The sequence below is a fragment of the Taurulus bubalis genome, assembly GCF_910589615.1.
Source record: "Taurulus bubalis genome assembly, chromosome: 7".
Classification (NCBI taxonomy): Eukaryota; Metazoa; Chordata; class Actinopteri; order Perciformes; family Cottidae; genus Taurulus; species Taurulus bubalis.
In genome coordinates, this window is record NC_136595.1 from 4,392,971 (window position 1) to 4,413,089 (window position 20,119).

The 20,119-nt window shown below is 44.5% G+C and overlaps 2 protein-coding genes across 3 annotated transcripts in view; one reads left to right on the plus strand and one right to left on the minus strand.

The window, feature by feature from the left end:
- Positions 1-1,172: 1,172 nt before the first annotated feature.
- On the minus strand, positions 1,173-13,937 carry thop1 (thimet oligopeptidase 1). Of its 2 annotated transcripts, none has more exons than XM_079220546.1 (14): positions 13,909-13,937; positions 11,945-12,151; positions 10,049-10,197; positions 8,481-8,585; positions 7,888-7,990; positions 7,362-7,519; positions 6,695-6,830; positions 6,012-6,154; positions 5,368-5,591; positions 4,217-4,418; positions 3,362-3,548; positions 3,117-3,245; positions 1,689-1,825; positions 1,173-1,475 (listed from the first exon to the last, which is right to left on the minus strand). In XM_079220546.1, the coding sequence occupies exons 1-14, from the start codon at positions 13,919-13,921 to the stop codon at positions 1,314-1,316; spliced, it is 2,055 nt and encodes a 684-aa protein (XP_079076672.1). In that variant the 5' UTR covers positions 13,922-13,937; the 3' UTR covers positions 1,173-1,313. The 2 variants fall into 2 exon arrangements, with proteins under 2 accessions (XP_079076672.1, XP_079076671.1); XM_079220545.1 differs by having other exon boundaries at positions 8,481-8,588.
- Positions 13,938-14,613: 676 nt separating this feature from the next.
- The window catches only part of sgta (small glutamine rich tetratricopeptide repeat co-chaperone alpha), an 8,239-nt gene continuing 2,733 nt past the window's right edge, over positions 14,614-20,119 (plus strand). Inside the window, exons 1-8 of the mRNA XM_079221356.1 lie at positions 14,614-14,726; positions 16,074-16,215; positions 17,027-17,130; positions 17,299-17,401; positions 17,511-17,610; positions 19,014-19,118; positions 19,621-19,756; positions 19,850-19,912. Coding sequence (XP_079077482.1) covers positions 16,116-16,215; positions 17,027-17,130; positions 17,299-17,401; positions 17,511-17,610; positions 19,014-19,118; positions 19,621-19,756; positions 19,850-19,912 — 711 coding nt within the window. The 5' untranslated portion in view covers positions 14,614-14,726; positions 16,074-16,115. The remainder of the gene's footprint in view (positions 14,727-16,073; positions 16,216-17,026; positions 17,131-17,298; positions 17,402-17,510; positions 17,611-19,013; positions 19,119-19,620; positions 19,757-19,849; positions 19,913-20,119) is intronic.

Below are 20,119 nucleotides of genomic sequence, written 5' to 3' on the forward strand. Positions count from 1 at the left end.
AGGCAACAAGCTAAGACTATAAACAAACCACATTACGATTTATTTAGTATTTGATATCATAATCTTAAAAACATTAAAATCTCTTAAGCTTGTGTTAACCACAAACCTTATTTCCGGCATCTAACAAAAGACATAAAGAAACATTTTAGGACACATTCCTGCAGCGCTCTATTCGCGGGTTCCCAAACTTTCCCATGCCGAGGCCCCTCAAGCAGCATTAGCTCATGGCCAGGGCCCAAAATGTCTTTAAAAACACATTGACAGTACACTGGCAAATATTTTTTTAAACAATTAATCAAATAAAACTTCTGAACATCTTACTTTTATTAATGCAATAATGATTGTGTGTACTTTAAATATTTAATAGCATATTCCCTGATCTTCCCTTCAGTTTGCTGAGGCGCTAGCAGTCTGATCCCAAACAGAAGAGTTGTTTTTGATGATGTTGTACCTTTTCATTGGTTTGATTCTGTAGTTTTACCTTCAGGCTGTTTTTTTTCCAAGCAGAGCTGTTGACCTGCAGCTCTCTGAGGACGTTACATCAGCCGGGAGACACCGCCTCTGTCGCCTGCTGATGCCTCATTCTTGCCGTCACTCTGTGAACGGTCTGAAGCTCATCTTCACATACTGGCAGCAGGATGTCCTTATTTTGGCAAAGAGGGGGCAACAAAAACTATAATATCTTCTTAATTGGTGAAGTGAAATGATCTCAACAAAGCCAGTCTTTGGCTGGGCGGGATGGAAGGGCAATGCTTAGTTTGTAAACATAGCATCACTTTGCCCATTTTTCCCCCAACCAATACTATTAAACAATACAATACCTTGAGTTAATCTTTCAAATTTCAGTAAATTGGCGATTCATTTGACAGCAGATATGAATTATTATATGTTGTGCACTTGTGACCTGATCTTTGAATACCTGTCGGTTACATTTAATTTAGTTTATTACTGCAGGCCTGAGGCTTCCTTTGAAAATAAAAAACAACAAACAATCAGAATTACAAAGCATGAATAGTGGATCGGCTCATAACTAGTGTCTAAACATCTTTCAGACTTTAGCTTTAGCATGAAAGAGAAGCGGTCCGTGTTGGGGTTGGAGGAAATATATTCTGGGTCACTAAATGTTTCAGTATCAGTAATTATTCAGACACAGAAGACGACGTCACCTCAAATCTGTTTTTATTTATGCTAATTTATTTCCCCACGTTGGGCAACATCTTACTGCTTTTTTTTCCTTCTTTTTTTCTAAAAAACTTTAGTCCTTTATCCCTGCTGGGGAGGGATGGAGTGGTGGAGACGGCTGCTGTGATTGGTCAGCAGGGACACGGCGCGCGGGCGTCCTGCTCCACCGTCAGTCCTTTGCTCAGCAGGAACGCTTCCTGTTTCGGTTCCCGCCCGAGGAACTTCCTCAGCATCTCGGAGGCGTCCTCGGAGCCGCCGGGTCCCAGGATGTACTTCCTGTAGTCCAGTCCCACCTGGAGGACCAATCAGGAGGCAGCGATTCACGGTCAGTCAAAATCTACTTTTAAGTGCCTTTGTATCTTTAGTATCTAACAGTTTCCACCTGCTTCTAGTCTTTGTGCTAAGCTACGCTAAACACACATTTTCCTACCCATCATACATTTCACCCGCTGATCAGTCTCTCATTGACAACAATATTATTTTTGTCATTTTTGTGCTCAGCTGACCTTTGGGTTCATGATTCCCTCCCGTTTGAACCGGGCGAAGAACATGTCCATGGAGAACACCTCGCTCCACAGGTAACCGTAGTACTGAGCATCGTAACCGCCGGCCAGATGCCCGAAGGTTGCCGGCATGTTGGTTCCTGCAGAGAGACGGAGAGGTCAAAGGTCAATACTTTAACTACATGTTTAAGGAACTTTATTCCAAACTTAAATGTCAGGGTTTTTTCTTAATATCTGTATATTTGAACGTGAATGAATTAAATCATCAATAATTCCTTGTCCAACTCTGCTGGATCATAAACTTTCAGATCAAACTGTCTGTGCAGCTTCACTGAACTGGTTGTAGTTCTAAAGTGGGCCACTAGGCGGAGCCCCTTTCTGTCTGATGAGATGGACTCAGACCTGACGGGCCACAAGCTTTGTTTATAAGCGCCGCAGTGAAGCCGGCGTGAGGCGACGTCATCAGGGCGTGCACGTCGTGGTGGCGGCGCTTCGTCGTGCGCATCTGGATCGTTGTAACTAAGGGGCTTTTCAGACGTGACTGTAAAACACTTAACTGATGAAAGTCCTATTTACACGTCAAGGGGTTTTACAAAGACGGATGTTAGAGCCATAATGTAGTTTTGTTGCTTTCTTTTATCTTTAAGGGAAGCAGAGGGTGAATTGGGACATGCAGTTCCTACATTGAACACAAGGTGGCACATTAACATCAAAAGGCATATCGGTAAGGTGTGTGGATGGGAAGCAAACTGTTTTTGACCCTGGTCATGTCAACGTGGTCGTGTTTTATCCTGTCCGGTGGTATCCTGTGTTGTGCTGCTGTAAGCATGTAAAATTCATTTATGCAAATGTATTGGACTGATTTTATCCCATGGTGTCACGGAGCACGGAATAAATGGATCGAAAGAGACACAGCGCACTGGACAGTTGATTTGTTTGTGGCAGAACACGCGTCCGAACAAGTTCGGCCCCTAGTGGCTTTAAGATTTAAAATAGTTAGGTGTTATAGTGTACAACGGGTAATTTGCTTTTAAAAGCTTTAGAAGCCTGGACGTCATCAAAATGAACATTTGAGTCAATATTTTGCAGGACATTCAACCTTTGTGTCTTTATAATGCATGTCATTCTTTCTTTAATGGGCTTTTATAAAAGTAATAAAGTTGTCCGTGAAAATGAGATATGAGTTTACAGATAATTACAATCCTTCCTCGGCATAGTGGAGGTTGCTTTATGGGCGCATAAACGCCTTTGTGCTGCAGCTTTTGCATAGTATAAGCAAAGCTGCGACCAAAAACGGCAATACTTGTTAAAATCATCAGTTGAGAGATGACCCTGATATTTGAGAGCATCGTTATGACCTGCTGCATGTTTTGTTTGTTTTGTTCTCTTTAAGTACAGAAGAATGTACATGTAAAGCATTTCAAAAGTGACCTGATGAGGCAGGGATTCCCAGGACCTCCTGACAGAGGCGTCCGTACTCCTCCGCGGCGTCCAGTCCGTTCCTGGTGTGCAGAGCCTGGTCCACTTTAGCGAGGATGATCTGCCTCAAGTTGAACAGACCTGCGAGAGAGTCACAGTCGGCGTTAGTGGTTTGCATCTCAACGTTCAACACCACTATCGAGACGGAGTAGCCGTAGAACCCGGACAAAAAGGGCTGCTTCCCGTGCGGTACCCACCGGTGTTGGCGAGGCGGGACTTGATGAGTTTGTCGAGCAGGTCCTCTGGGATGACTTTGCCCGTCTTGTAGTGCTTGGACATCCTCTGCAGGGGCTCCTGCTCCCAGACCCAGTTCTCCAGCATCTGAGACGGAGCCTCCACAAAGTCCCGCTCCACGTGAGTCCCGCTGAACATGGCGTAGTCCGCCTGCAAGCAAACACGCACACTCTGAAACCAGCTTACGGGAAGCGCACCGACTTCCGGATCGCTACACGCAATTTAGCTGTCCTGAGCTGAGGCGCTTAATTAGGTTAGTGGCTCTGCGCTGATCTTTGTCAAACTCATCAGTTAACCCTCATCAACCACGATTACGCTGTGTTTGTACAAATTAGACGCACAACCGTTAGGAATCAGCTGCAATAGGGGATGCTTTTCTGAGAACAGAGTAAAAAGATTTGAAATAGTTTCTGCCTCAAAAGAAGAATGAAAGTAATCAAACTTCAGTTTCTTGCATGACGAGAGGAGAACACTGTGGAACTTTAATTTTGAATCCGTTTTCTAGTCCAGAAAAGCGCCAGTGACCCTGCATCGTTATTGAAGCACAGTTGGGCTCTATATATTGAGTCAGTCAGTGGTTCAATTGAAGAGGTTTAAACTGTGACTTGTTCAGCTGGTATTCCACTGGTGCGAACCCTACACTAACCTTCTGTTTCTACTGCGAGGTTTGAAGAAGCAACCCGCTGCTTAATTCCAGCTTGCTTCAGGCTGCATTATTGGGAAAACACTGAAACGGGAAGCATGAAAGAGCATTCAGACGTTTAGAGGGATCCTCTCTGACCGCAGTAGCTACAGCTGAAGCGTCACCACTGTGGTACCTCGGCGCAGAGCTGGTGCATGACGTGTCCGAACTCGTGGAAGTACGTCTCCACCTCGTCGTGCTGCAGCAGCGACGGGGCGTCGGCCGTCGGTTTGCTGAAGTTGGCCACCATGGCCGCCACGGACATCTGGCGGGTGCCGTCGGGCAGCAGACAGCCGGGCTGCAGGCCGAAGCAAGCGGCGTGGCCGTACTTACCCTCCCTGTGGGGGGCAGAGAGAGGAGACAATGAGGACAACTGGACACTCTTTTAGTAGGAGGAAGAAGAGGTGGTAGGGGGAGGAAGAGGAGGAGAAGAGGAGGGAGGAAAGAGAGGTGGTAGGGGGAGAAAAGGAAGATGAGGAGAAGAGGAGGGAGGAAGAAGAGGTGGTAGGGGGAGAAAAGGAAGAGAAGGAGAAGAGGAGGGAGGAAGAAGAGGTGGTAGGGGGAGAAGAGGAGGAGGAGAAGAGGAGGGAGGAAGAAGAGGTGGTAGGGAGAGAAAAGGAGGAGGAGGAGAAGAGGAGGGAGGAAGAAGAGGTGGTAGGGGGAGAAGAGGAGGAGGAGAAGAGGAGGGAGGAAGAAGAGGTGGTAGGGAGAGAAAAGGAGGAGGAGAAGAGGAGGGAGGAAGAAGAGGTGGTAGGGAGAGAAAAGGAAGAGGAGGAGGGAGGAAGAAGAGGTGGTAGGGGGAGAAAAGGAAGAGGAGGGAGGAAGAAGAGGTGGTAGGGGAGAAAAGGAAGAGGAGGAGGAGGAGAAGAGGAGGGAGGAAGAAGAGGTGGTAGGGGAGGAAAGGAAGAGGAGGAGGAGGAGAAGAGGAGGGAGGAAGGAGAGGTGGTAGGGGGAGAAAAGGAAGAGGAGGAGAAGAGGAGGGAGGAAGAAGAGGTGTTAGGGGGAGAAAAGGGAGAGGAGGAGGGGGAGAAAAGGGAGAGGAGGAGGAGAAGAGGAGGGAGGGAGGGAGGGAGAAGAGGTGTTAGGGGGAGAAAGGGAGGTGGAGGTGGAGGAGGGAGGAAGAAGAGGTGGTAGGGGGAGAAAAGGAAGACGAGGAGGAAGAAAGAGGTTAGAGGAGAAGAAGAGAAAGAAGGAAAAGATTCGAGAGGCAGAACAGGAGGAGCAGAAGTAGAGGAAGAGGGAGACTCTTCCTCTACTTCCTGGAGACCCGTATCTAAGTATCCTCACCTGGGGAAGAGGTCCAGGTAGAACTGGCCGATCACCTGACCACTGCTGCGGTCCTTCACGCAGTACAGAGTGACGTCCGGGTGCCACACGGCGGCTCCGTCCACCAGGTCGAAGGACAGACCCAGCAGCTCCTGGTAGATGTCCAACAAGCCCTGAGTCACCACCTCCATGGGGAAGTACTCCTTCAACAGGTTCTGGTCCACTGCGTACTGAGTCTCCTCCACCTGAGAGGAGGAGGATGACAAAGAGGGGAGGAGGAAGAGGATGACAAGAGGGGAAGGTGAAAAAAGACAAGAAGAAGAGGGAGAAAAAGAAGAAAAAGACAAAGATCAAGAGGGGAGGAGGACAAGGATGAGGGAGAAGATGAGGAGGAAATTAATTGATTAATAAAAAATAAAAATATATATATAAAATTTTACCTGTGCCATTAACTTGTTTACTTTGTCCTTTTAAACTTACACAATTAGATTTTTTTTTTTTTAAAGAAGAAGAATGAAATGATCAGTACGAACTAAACCAGAAAATAAATCTAATTAACTTTTAACATCTTGGGGACAAGTTGGAAATAACTGGACTTCCATCATCCCTTAAATGTGCTGTGTTCATGGATCAATCCGATTGCTGTGTTTTGCAGCAGCTCTTACCTGGGTCATGAAGTAGCGGGTGTCCCAGGCGTGCAGCTCCCCGTTGAAGGGCAGACTCCTCTTCAGGCACTCCTTCTCCTTCAGCTTGAGGATGACCGCGCGCTCTTCATCGCCCAGAGGCTTCAGTTTACGGGCCAGCTCCTCTGAAACGACACGGCCGAGTTAGGAGAGGAGTTCTTTCCTCCTGCGACGCATCACCGAGACAGAGAGCGCACCGACTGGGCCACGTTCTTCTGGACCTCATGGTTTTATAAAGAGGAAGATTGTCTTTAGTTTGAACCGTCCACTCCGCTTTGGACTGTTTTTTTTCCACCCGTCTCAGTTTAAAAAAAAGCTTTTTTTACTTCCTACAAACACTGTTCTTACCAAAACCCTTTTTCCCAAAACACCTGTTATTTACAATGTACGTTAAATGATCTAATTTCTCTCCGACATTTCTGAGTGTAACGAAGGACACAACAGTCTTATTTTGAATGAAGAATTGCGCTGAGCTCAGTGGGCCAAACCTTCATCTGAAACTATAACCTTCCCCCCCAACTATAAGATGTCTCTTATAGTTGAGTGCTTATCACTCATGTTTAACCCTTCACACAATGCTGATAATGCTTCTGGTTTCCACACGCGCGTTTCTCTGCAGCTTATCGGAGCATGCGTGTGGAACTTCAGGTCGTAAAGACGCTCACCCAGGAAGCCGGCGACCTTCTTCCCAGACTTGGCCATGTTCATCTCCAGGACGAAGTCGGCGTGTGTGGTGAAGCCCAGCGTGGAGCTTTTCTGAGCGCGGAGCTCCACCAGCTCCTTCAGGATGGCCGAGTTCTCCTGAAAACACACACACACACAAAAAACACACACACTCTGTTTAGCCCTTTCATGGATAAATCCAGTTCACTGCTCGGGTCACACTTCTTCTCAGTGATGCCGTCAAACGTTCCCAGATTAGCAACGTTGCTACAACTGATAGAAATGGCGGACAAAACCACTAAAATGTCGTAGTAAAGTAAATCTAGAACAAAAACAGCTTTTAACTTAGCTGTGAATGTTTTTAAGAATACAGCTTCTTGAGGAACTTCGCCAACAACTACTTGGTCTCGAAAAGCAGTGAAACGCGCCCACTTCAGTTTCCCCAAATCCAAACGGGACGTCTTTAAACTGCATTTTGTGTTCGGTGAGAAATAGAAGCAGACTCTGAAATTAGTTAAAGATTTGTCGCCTAATTGTTTAACTCAAAAGGTTTAACGTTCATTAATTGTCATTGTCCAGCTCCGCTCTAGAAGCAAACGTCCTCCACTGGGATCCCGCTGTGGGGCGTGAACCCTGCACCAGCCGCTTCTTAAATGGTTTATGCCTCACCTCTTTGCAGCGGGAGTTGAAGGCCTCCTCCAGCTTCCGGCGGGTCTCCGGGACGAAGCACTTCTTCATGGTGGGGAAGTAGTGAGGGTACTTCAGGGTGACCTTCAGTGACTCTCCGTCCTTCTCCAGGGAGCTCAGGAAGTCCTCGGGGAGGCCGCCTGAAAAGCAACACCACCAGAAGAGTGAGCATTAATACACTGAGAGAGAAGAGAGATCAGGTGGGGGGAGGAGAGACCAGGTGGGAGGGAGACCAGGTGAAAGAGAGAGACCAGGTGGGAGGGGGAGACCAGGTGGGAGGGGGAGACCAGGTGGGAGGGGGAGACCAGGTGAGGAGAGTAGACCAGGTGGAAGAGACAGACCAGGTGGAAGAGAGAGACCAGGTGGAAGAGAGAGACCAGGTGGAAGAGAGAGACCAGGTGGAACAGAGACCAGGTGAGGAGAGAGACCAGGTGAGGAGAGAGACCAGGTGGAAGAGAGACCAGGTGGAAGAGAGACCAGGTGGGCGGTCTGAGGGCTCGGGACTCACCCAGCTCGTCTCTGGTGAAGGACAGGCTGGTCGTGTCCTCGTTCAGGTTCTTGTTGAAGTCGATGCACAGGTTGCTCAGCTTCTTCTTGATGGTCATGATCTCCTGTTTCAACAGAGTCAAATACTTAGATCCGACACAACACGAAACACAACTTCATATCGTTAAAACAAATATTACATGTACAGGGATTTTATCCATAAAGCCTCCTTCGCTCTGAAAAGCCTGCATCTGACTCTGGTTTCTCTTAACCGGCCATTTCATTTACTTTAATACGGAGATGTCCGGTGTGTTAAATCTTCTGAACCACGAGAAGAAGTATCTGATACATCTTATTACACCAACAAGACCAAAACACGATGAAACGGGAAGAAAGAAAACGCTCTTATGCTGGAGAAGTCGAGATCTACATGCTTTTCTGACGCCCTTTGTTTTGAGTCTGTAGTCAAAAAAGAAAAAGAAAAACATAATAATAGAATAAAAATCCCCCCCAGAAAGTGTCAATAACAATAGCATCAAACAGACAGAGGGAGTTGATTATCAGCGAAGCATAAAGAGTAATAATGAGGATAGATCCTTATAAATAATCGGCCACCTCTTGCGTCTCTTTGGGCAGGTGGAGGCCGTTCCTCTTCCCCAGCTTCAGCAGGCGCTCCATGTACCGCTTGGACTCTGCAGTCAGGCTGCTGCCGTCCACCTTCTTCTGTAGACAGAAACAGAGAGGCTTCATGAGAGCTGCAGATCCTGGATTTAAGAGGAAATGAGAGGTACTGCTGTCTTTGAGTTACAACAATTCAGGCTCACCAGCCCCGTAGGTGAGCCTGAGCTGCCCCGCCCGGTTTGGTTCAAACGCGTAGCTAAGATTCCCTCTTATGTTATGTTAGTGTAACAGGCTCCCATCACCACCGTGAGTCTCCGCTAGCACAATGACAAGCACACTTGGGATCGGACTTCTCAATGTTTGTGTTTCTTACAGCACCTGCCGCGTCTCGTTCGTCTCTCTCTTCCTGCCTGTTTTGCAGACAGTGGGTACATCCCAAGTCTCTTAATTGATCCCCGTTTCGCTCACTTGCATCTTCTCCTTGCGTCTTAGTCCCTCCCACCAGGGATGCATGGTGGGACACAAAGGAACCAAGCGAGGAGAGAGGACACGAGGAAATATGTTTTAAGAGAAATGAGACGTCCTTTCCTCGTGAAGCGACGTCTGTTTCTCCCCTCTGCAGCTGAGCCCAACCACACACCACCACCACAGTTATTAAATGTCATCAAATTTGGTGTACCGTATCCATCCAGTGTTAAAACTGTGGTCGTATCAGCTTGAAAGCGTGCATGTGTACATCAATGGGTGTGTCCCGGGACAAGGAGACGATTGGTTGGACAGCTGCGGGCTCCAGCAGCTGATTGGCTCCTTTTTCGGGTGAACGTCAGATATGTGAGGAGCCAAGATGGCAGCGCCCAATTGGCCAAACCACAGTCATCACATGTAGTGTTTGTCATGCCGCTTTCTGAAGGCAATAAGGACGAGCTGTCGTGCTTTTTTATTTATTTGAGTTAGTTAGTTATAATTTGTTTTATTTGAGATCATTAGGTTATATTTGTTTTGTTGGCCTTTGAATCGATCTCCATGTGAAGTTTCACCACCGTATGCTGCAGTCTGCCTCCGAGGCTGCTGGGAGCTGCTTCACGTTGCGTCTTGCCCACCTCGAGGCGAGCCGCAACGCCAGTTATCCTTCATCCAAATGTTCTGCTAGTCGTGCCACTGTCAGACATTTTTTAAATAATATTTAATGATATTTTGTGCCACATTCTCCAAATTAGCACATCCAGCATGTCCTTTAGGTTTCCCATTACAAACTGGTTGCACGTTTGGTGCCACTATGACCTAACCTTTAGCTTTTAGATCAACAGTATATTTAAAATGTCGCCAAATCTACTATGAAGACCAGTGTTTCCTCCGGAAATTTTAAGTTTCAACTCAGCTGTGAGTTTACCTCTGAGTAACACTTGCTGGTGTTACTTCTTTTCACTATTCAGGGAGTTTTTGAAAAATGACCTGTGTTGGAAAAACCTGAGAGTTCGGCTGCTAGCGGAAGACAAACGTGAAAGGGAGAAAAGAGGAAAGGAAGAAACCAACCACTCATCTCTCCATCCCTCTCGGCTCACCTCCAGGGCGACGATCCTCAGGTAGACGTCCTCCCTCATGCTCATCTCCACGTCGAACTCGGACAGACGCTTGTCGGCGTCGGTGCTCGCCGTCCGGACCTCCTTACTGGAAGAGACGTGCTGCGGGAAGTCCAACATGTTCCTCTGGACTGAGGGGTGAGGAGAGGAGAGGAGAGACAACACAGCAGAGTCCGTCAGTCTACTGGATCTCCTGCACATTTTCACAGGATCGATTCCATTTTCATTCTTCATTAAATCGACTGGGCGATCAACATCTTTGATCGACTCTTTAAAGCGTTAAACGTCCCCATCACAGTAACCCGATCCAGAGGTCTGGTGCACGCGCCAGGAAATGAACGGAACGTGAGCGCGTGGTTGTACCACCGGACTTTGTAACTCGCACGATCAAAGCTGTTCAGACGAAACTGACACAAATAGTTCGCTGATTAAAGCATAATTTACACATCTCAGGATTTTACAAAGATGGAAGATTTGTTTGTTTTAGATGCTTTAGAAACCCGGAGGTCCTAAAAAAAAAAACATTTACATAAATATTTTGCAAGAAATTCAACCTTTGTGTCTTTATAATGCATTTAATACTTGACTTCTTTCTTTTATGGGCTTGTATAGTCGTCCATGAATAATGAATATGAAATATGAGTATACAGATAAGTACAATCCCTCCTCGACGTAGTGGAGGTTGGTTTATAGCATCACACTCTTCATCTTCCTGCTTCTTCACAGTGCATTTTGTTTGCACGCCCTTTGGCGTTTTGGGTTATTTTCATATTTTTCCGGTTGGAATGCACAACCGTCAAAAAAAAACTCTGACATGCTCTCATTCATTAATCATGAAACTCTTTTGTATGAAGTTAAAATCAGGGAGCAGGAACGGTGTCGGTGTCGGTGTTCCCTCCTGCAGCAGCATGAGGTGTTTTCAGGTTTTCAGCTGCCTCCACACAAAGACTCTCCGTCTCTATTGTCACAGCGGCAGCTGGTTCAGCTGCTTTCTCTGCAAACTGCTGACGAGCCTTTTCCATCACATGCGGATTCTGCCGACGCGGAGCTTCGGTGCAGAGCTCACAATGGACGACCGGCCCGACCGCGCGGGCTCAGGGTCGCGCTGCGTTGGAGGCCGCTTCAGCATCCAGGCCATCGTCTGTCGACGGCACGAGCCACGGAAATGTCTGGAGGCTACATTGTATTTTAGTTTAAATCTCGACAAGCCAGTGACGTCAATGTTCCCTTTATAAAGCAATATTTACCTATACATCTGATGTTCTATATTTCTTTTTATGTTCAGACTCAAACCAACAGTGAATGCATCTACTGACAAGTATGGTGTTCACCATCAAACAAACTGTAGTTTATTTCTGACTAATTCCCACACGCCATCCTTCTGCTATAAATCTCATGAGAGCACCAGACGTGGATTCATCTGCCTCTGAAAATAGTCTACAATAAATGTGCTATTTCCTCCTGTTGGTTTGCTAAAAACGACAATGACCAGCTGAGTTAGGAAATGTGTGGGGCTTTTGGGGTCTTCAGTAGGAACCAATGGGGTTGGAGTTGAGAGCCACAGACAGGAAGTCAGAATTGAGAGACGGACTGACACTTTGTCGGTTCGGTTCTTTTTATGTGACGTGTGCAGAGCTTTGTATGTACTGTGTAATATAACTACTAGACAATAAATACAGAAAATGAAGATATGTATAATAACCAGTTGGATTCACTTGTCTATGACACTGTGTATATTTTCTTAAAAACTCTAAATAACTATGAAAATAAAAAGGGATTTCTTTTCATTTCCTGGCTTTGAAAAAAAACGAGGACCATCATTAGAACGCATGAGCTACAGCGTCGAGAGAGAGAGGATGCCGATTGGTGGACACTGACCGGTGTACTCGACCTCCACGTCGGCGAGGGCCTTCAGCGTGTTCTCGAAGGTGACGCTGTCGAGGTCCAGCGTTCCGACGCCGTCGTACACGGTCTTGGTGTTGCCGATGAGCTCCTCGGAGAGCTCCTGGATCTGCTCGGGGTTCAGGTCCCAACGTAGCCGGTTCTCTGCGCAGACCGGCACCACGCTGCCAAACACCATCTCACCTGGGACCCCAGGACAGGTGAGCAAGAGGCACAAAAGGACAGGTCAGTGATGGAAGAGGAAGACAGATTTACACTTTAAAGTCCTGCATATTTAAAGTATACAGAAAATGTTCCTGTGTCTGTTCTACTGTTATATATTGTATCAATACATTGTTATTACTCATGCATTCATGTAAAAGACGGATGTTACTGGTGAAATAATTTACGGTGCTGTTTAATTTAAATGGTGTGTCAGGCTGCAACTAATACTAACAAGTAAAATTGTATTCAGTAAAATAACAAAAGTATTCCCAGCTAAATGTACTTCAGGTATCATTATTAAAAGGTACTCTTAGGATTGAGTGTGTACTTATGATGTATATCATTGGAATATTATTTCACATGAACACATAGGCAGCAGCATGTTTATGTCACAACTGGTTTAGGTGAGAAGAATTGTAATTATCGTATATACTGTTGGGTACTTTACTCTCATATATATATATATATATATATATATATATATATATATATATATATATATCATTGAATCTGGGTTACAAATTAGGTCAAATTATTTTTATTTCACCTTTATTTAACCAGGTAAAATCAATTTACAATGATGACCTGGCCAAAAGGCAGCAGCACAGTCCACACAAGTAACACAAACAGCACAGATACAATAGAGTATGACAAACACATGTGTGTTGCTCTATACACTGCATCTCCACCCATTCCTGATTAGGAAAACACATTCCTCCATCCGTCAGATGTTCTACACAGCTCATATCACGTGGCTCTACGCTCATCTCATCCTTATACCGGAGTCCTTCATCGCATTTCATCAAAAAGAGCTGTTTATTTCAAGCATTACTCATCAGAATGCGAATAATGATTTACTATTCCACCAAAAACCATAATACAAATTGATAAACAGCCACGAAAATATGTTGTTCGGTGGATTAGTAATATGCCGAATTCATAGGAATAATATGTCAATTTGGAGAAGGTATTCCGTTATGTTGAATAATGTGATGCCCCTCCTCTCTACCTTGTGGTTATCTGGATCGTGGTCCATGCCTACTACTACTCATTATATGAATAATTTCTGTCATATTCATTGAATGTGCTGTAACTCTGTTACATTATTCATTATGTACACATGACATATATTGCTGCTGTCCATCTGGGGAGAGGGATCCTCCTCTGTTGCACATTTGTATTTGTGATGCTGGGCTATACAACATAAACTGAATTTAATTGAATATTTCGCAACAGGCGACCATAACTTTTAATGCACTGATTTTTTTAAATGGACTTTGGTAAATTGCTCTGTTCAAATATTAAGGACAGATTTTTTTGTTTGTTTGTAATTCATCCGCAATCTCCGCTGTCAGTCAACATTGCTCAACAGTTTGATGGCTCAGTGAATAAGCAGAGTGAGCTAACATGCTAACGTCACACAAACAGGAGCGAAAGGAAGCAGAGCAGCGGAGAAACGAGCCACCATCAGCGGGCTTATTTGGATGACTAAATGCAAAAATGCTAAAATAACGCTTCTAGTGCGTTTTAATAAATTGACTGGTACAAGCCTGACGTTACAGAACAGCAGCTAAGCTAGCGAACAGGGCTAAAACTAGCTGGGACAGACTCAGTGATCAAAGCTAATTAAATCTAAACGATCACAGACACAATCAGAGAAGAAACATGGAGGCCACGGATGTACTTTTACATTTAAATGAATCAGTCACATCAAAAACATATCGGACATCGCTCACCTGTCGGCCCCATAGTTCAGGTATTGAATGAAAGTTCGCTCGGTCCGTGTGGTGAACTGTCAGCAGCTGCGTGCAGGACGACCTGACTGCGGCGGAAGAGGAATTACACTTCTGGTCCTACATTTAAAAATAAAACCCGACACGAGGAGCATTTCTTGCAGCAAACCAAACAGATTTTTTAAATATATTACCGTGTGTACATTATTGTAATATAAACTAATAATATCACAGTGTGGAAATATTCTTACAAGTAACAGTAAGGCATTCAAAAAGTACAAAGTACGAGCATGAAGAAGAAAAAGTAGCTATTATACAGAATGGCCCAGAATAATACATGTTATATTATATTATTTTGTATTACATCATATATATCATGCATCATATCATGCTAAATCACCGGATTAGAATAAATGAACATTAATGTTGAGTTGTTTTTTTTTTGCTGCATATTCTGCCGGGTAGCATGTGCATTCCCTTCCCCCGAGGGATCAATACAGTTTTATCATCATACAATCATACTTTTATTTGTATTCTATCAGAATCTGCAAAGTAATTAAAGTGTATTAAAGAGAGCGAGAGAAAGCTCTTACTTTGAAGGAAGGTTTACCAAATTTATCATGTTTCCGGTTGGTTTTACTGGTAACTTTACCCCGGAAACCGGCCGCGCGAGCACCACAGCGGCGCCTACGCATGACGACGAAACTCCGCGTCAAGCTAATTAGCTAGCTGAATGACGGCCACGATTACTCGAAGGAGCGGAGCTAACGTCAATTTATCCGTTACCAGGCTAATCGACAACTGAAACACAGAGACAGCTGGTAGGAAAAACGCATTGCTTGGCCTTCGTGTAAGATGGAGATACATGACATGTTTCTTATACGGCAGTCTCGTTTCAGTCAACATAATGTGATCAGCTAGCTCGCTAGCCGTTAGCATCGGGCGGTTGTATTTTCGATATCACGTCACGCCAAGTCCCTTTTAATAGTCTGTCAGGACAACATGGCCTTGCTTCTTGGTAAAACTGCACTCTTTCTGGAGTAAAAGTAATGAGCTTTCATCCAATCTCCAATTTGGCGTACACTATATACACCAATTCACGCGTAAATAAGTACTGTTACTGCTGTCAAACGCGGGTTCGCCCATTGTTATCGCACGAGAAAGGAGACGTTTAAGTGGCAATCTGTTGAGCCCATTTGCTGTAAGATAAGACAACTGTTTGCCGAATTTACTTACAAGATAATGGCTTTCGGCCGGGGTCCCTAATCTTATACCTACACTGCAATTCCTGCTGCGAATACGCGAACCCACGTTAAATTGCCAGAAGGGATTTGTGTAAACTTTATTTTACAATCAAATGTACATCACCGTGGACTGAACGTTGCATTACATCTTCATTTTTACACACGCGTACACCGTTTTTTAAGGAGGGGGGCTTTTTGTTGTCATGCTAGTAAGCTAAGCTAAAAAGTAACCTGCTAACTTGTATAATTGAAGATGAGTTCAAGTTCAGAATGACCTCTCAACGGTAGTATGGAAGGTCCCACAGCTAGCTGGCCTCCATTGTCTACTTCAGGGTCCTGTCAGTTGTCAGCTTGTTCTGTCACGACTTTTCTAAACCAAGATGGCTAGTGTTAGCTGGAGGCGTTAGCATTGCTAAGACAGTCATGCCAAGTAATACTTAGCCTGAGTTTCTAGAATGTTCTGCAAGCTAATGCTAAAGGAGGCTGGCTGTGTGCCTCTCTCTCTCTCTCTCTCTCTCTCTCTCTCTCTCTCTCTCTGTGTGTGTGTGAGAGACACTGGTGGGGAGGAGGCAGTATTCGGATCCTTCTTTGAAAAGCTCTACACTTTGAAAATACTCCACTGCTAATAAATAGTTTAAGCCTGAATATGGATCCGCACAATGTACCTTAAGTGTGAAAAGTACAAATGACTGTGTGCAGTTAGTACATTTTAGTACGATGAGGGAGATGGTAAACTGTCATTTGAAAAGTAGCTAAAGCTGTTAGAAAAATGGAGTAATTGTACTGAGTCACAATACACCACTTCAAGGAGGTACATCTAATTTGACACAGAGTTTATAAATACCAAAAGTATTGATTTTTTTTTTTTTAATCTGCGTGGCAATTAGACATGATAAGTTGGTTAACCAGCCGTTTACTTTACAGGGTCTCTCGCCCTCAGTGACCACAGTCTGAGCCTCCGCCGCCATGACAGACAACAAACGTCTCGCCTTCTCCATCCTCCAGTTTCTCCATGACCAGCTCCAGTCAGGGAATCTGACCTCAGGCGCCCAGGAGAGCCTGGAAGGTGAGTCCTCCCGAGCAACAGGAAGGGCCAGAAAACGTAGCTCAAATCGTCATATTGTGGAATTCTATTATACTCTTATGAGTAAGATCTTAAATGATTGATTCACGATTGTGGTCAACTAAAACCAATGCAAGCGGAAGAACTAAAGATAAGAACGTCCTGCAAGAATATTTCTTATATCATCTTTAATCTAATCCCTCTTTACTTTATTCCCATGAGGTTAATCATTGGTCAACTCATTGGTCTTCATATTGGTGAGAGTTTGTCATTAGAAAAATTGATTCAGTGGGAGGAGTGTTGAGAGCTGTTGGAACTACAATAACAAAGAAAGGCATCCTCTCAGCTGGTCATTCTTTTTTACATTAAATACTCCCAACTATACTTTGGTTCATCGCTCAATCATTTAAACCGATCATCTTAATATCTTTTAATCACTGTATAAGTATTTGAATCAAGCTTGTGGGAAAATAAGTTTATTATCTACCACTATAATTACGTGTCAGAAACATATTCAATTTACATTTAGGTAAATATACGAATATCTTCAGTAGATGATCAATAATAAAGGACTTGGATCAGGACATCCATAGCTGTGATAATTGTTGTGGTATACATTGTTTCCCATCTGCCCCAAGATTCAACTAAGTGTTGTTTCGCGGCTTAAAAAACCCAGATATGTATGCTGTAAACTAATGGAGATGTAACTATCGAGTGTTAAGGTATTTGTACTCAATGAAAGATTCTGACTCTTCTCTTTGTTGGCCTCATTATCGTGTGCGTTTACAAAGTGTGTGTGTGTGTTGTCCTGCAGTTGCTGTTCAGTGTTTGGAAACGGCGTTTGAAATCTCAACTGATGACCAGACCCTTGCCGTCCCTATGACGTTACCGGAGATCTTCGCCTCAGCCACAGACAAAGTAAATAAGTCGGTGTGACTTGGACATGCAAAATCTAACGCTATGTGTATAAGGATAAAATTGGGACAGCTGGAGGTCTATCTGGATGTGTTTTTGTGGACACCATGCAGTATTTTAAACCTGGGATGTCTGACTTATTTTGTGTGTGTTTTTGTTTGTTTGTTTCAGCTTCCAACCGAGTCGCAGGTCAACAACAACTCTGCTCCTCCACAATCTCTGAATTCCCTCACAGAGGATCAGAGAGACGAGGCAGAGACGCTCAAAACAGACGGTGAGGAGGAAACTCTTCCTCATGTCTTTAGAGTGGCTGCAGCTGCTGCTTTTGGTTTCTGTCCCGGATTTCATTCGTCAGTAATGAGGTTATGTGTTTTAATCCGCAGGGAACGACCAAATGAAAGTGGAGAACTTTGCAGCTGCTGTGGAGTTTTACTCAAAGGCCATTGCCATCAACTCTCAGAACGCCGTCTATTACTGCAACAGGTCAGTGTGCCGTCAGGACTTCCTCACCAAACGCTTCAGGTTTAAAAGTCTAGACCAAACCCCTGCACCCTGTCTTCACTCGAACAACAGTTTGAGTCCCCTTTCTTCTTTTTTGCTAGTTTATAGATTTCTTTAAAACCCCAAAAATGTACAAATACTAGACGCAGCTCATCTCTTGGACACAAGTTCACATGCCGCTTGGCGGTGTAAATGTACAATTATTAGTTTTCAAAATAGCCTGTGTCACAAATTGATTTGTGCTATGATGTTTACTCTGTTAAACATAGTTGTTGGTTATGGTTGTGTTATAAAGTTATAGCCATGAGTAGGGATGGGTATCGTTTGGGTTTTTCCCGATACCGGTGCTAAACCGATACTTTTAAAACGATACCGGTGCCTGAACCGATACTTTTTTTTTTCTTCGAATTGAACAATATATTAACTGTTTAAAGTATACTATAAATATAACTATATAAATACATACAAAACACTTGACTTCAAACTACAGGTTCAAACCTTTTAACTTAATAAAAGGTTTGAACATATATAACATATATAACATATTTAACTTAATATGTATTTTAAAAAAGAACAGACACAAGCATCAGGTGGCCTGAAGGGACCGTGTGCAACAGAACTGGTTCTACAAACTGCTGCTTTACTGGACTACACGTCATCATTAATATAAACCGGGAGAGATTCGTTCCAGCAAGCCGAGGACGGATGTTCAAAAGCTCGTGCTCAGGTCTCCAGCGATCTGTATGTGTGCGCGCTGGAAGCCCCGCCCCCTTGAGCCCCGCCCCTTGAGTCCCGCTATATACTGTGCAACTTTACAGAGGGGTGTAAAAAAAAAAGTATTTAAATCGGCTCAGGCCGATGATGCTGTGATGAAGGAAGCACCGAAATCTGCGTTGCTTTTCGGTCCGGTAGGTACCGGACGTGTTGGTTCTCGGTACCCAACCCTAGCCATGAGTGAGAAGGGTGCTCAGTTAATGAGGGTTACTTCTCAATCCACGTAAAGATTTCCCCTGCCGTTGTGTGTTCAGTATCCCGATACAGCCAGCCTTACTTCTAAGCCCCAACATGTTTTATTTAGGTCAGTCCTAGTTTACAGGCAAAATTCTTGACTCCAATCAACCCGTTTGTTCTGTATTCCAAGGCTGCATATATGAACTACACCTCAGGATCATTCAACCTCAGTGTCCTCACTCAAAAAAGGAGAGAAAAAGGAATGAGATCGTCACATTGAAGTGTGTAAAATGTGCATTTACACTTGAATTAAGTTTTCCAGATCTATATTTTTTTTCTTCGTCTCTGTAGAAAACTGTAGCCAAACTGGTTCTTATATTTTCCTCAGTTCAGTTAGTGTGTGTGTGTGTGTGTGTGTGTGTGTGTGTGTGCAGGGCCGCAGCGTACAGTAAACTAGGGAACTATGCCGGAGCGGTGCAGGACTGTGAACAAGCCATCAACATCGACCCAAACTACAGCAAAGCCTACGGGAGGATGGGGTAAGCCTTCTGTATAAACTATCTTCTCCTGAAATGCAGCAGTTTTTGTTTTTTTCAAGCTCACTTCCACAGTTGGCTCTAAACCTTCTGTCCTCTAGCAGCCATATAAGTGTACAACCCAAAAGATAATTGCTGCTCTGAATTAAGCCGTGTATACACTCGCACAAGGCACAGACGAGTAGATGCACCATAATGAAAGGAAAGTTAAAGGGTTTGATTCGGCTGTCAAAATATTTTTATTTAAAGATTTCGACAATTTTTGTCCTGCAAATATTCTGAGAACGCTGTAACAAATTGTAGAGCCTTCACGCACAATAAGTGGTGCTGTCACGCACCCTCGCGCCGGGGACACTATGGCGAGCATAAACCCGGCTTTGAAAATATATAAATGAGTCAGAAGACAACACTATTCAACAGAGCATCAGAAGGAAAGGATGAATTGATTCTTATTTGTAAGCATCGAGTGTCCTGATGTGTCCTCTGTCGTGTCGCTGTGTTTCAGTTTGGCTCTGGCCAGCCTCAACAAACACACAGAAGCAGCAACTTACTATAAGAAAGCTCTGGAGCTCGACCCCGACAACGACACCTACAAAACCAACCTAAAGATCGCAGAGGAGAAGATGGAAACGTCCAGTCCAGTAAGAACAGAAGCTAAGAGGAAAATGGCTTTTCTAAACCGGTGATGCTGTGATGAGTCTGTCCTTATCTTTCCCTCTCTCCCTCTCCCTCAGACAGCAGGGATGGGTGGAGTAGATTTGGCCGGTCTGCTCAGTAACCCTGGCTTCATGAACATGGTGAGAGCTCACACTCACTCTCTTTTTCTTCTTCTTCTGTCACCATCATTGAAAATACATTCAGCACAGATGGGTGGTGTTAATAAGACAGCTCAACGCATATATATCAGTGCGTGAGATGAGAGAAGTCTTTTATTGATCCCGAGACCGGACATTTGGTTGTTGCAGCAGCACAAAGACTTCTGTCTTTGCCTGGCTGAGAACGTT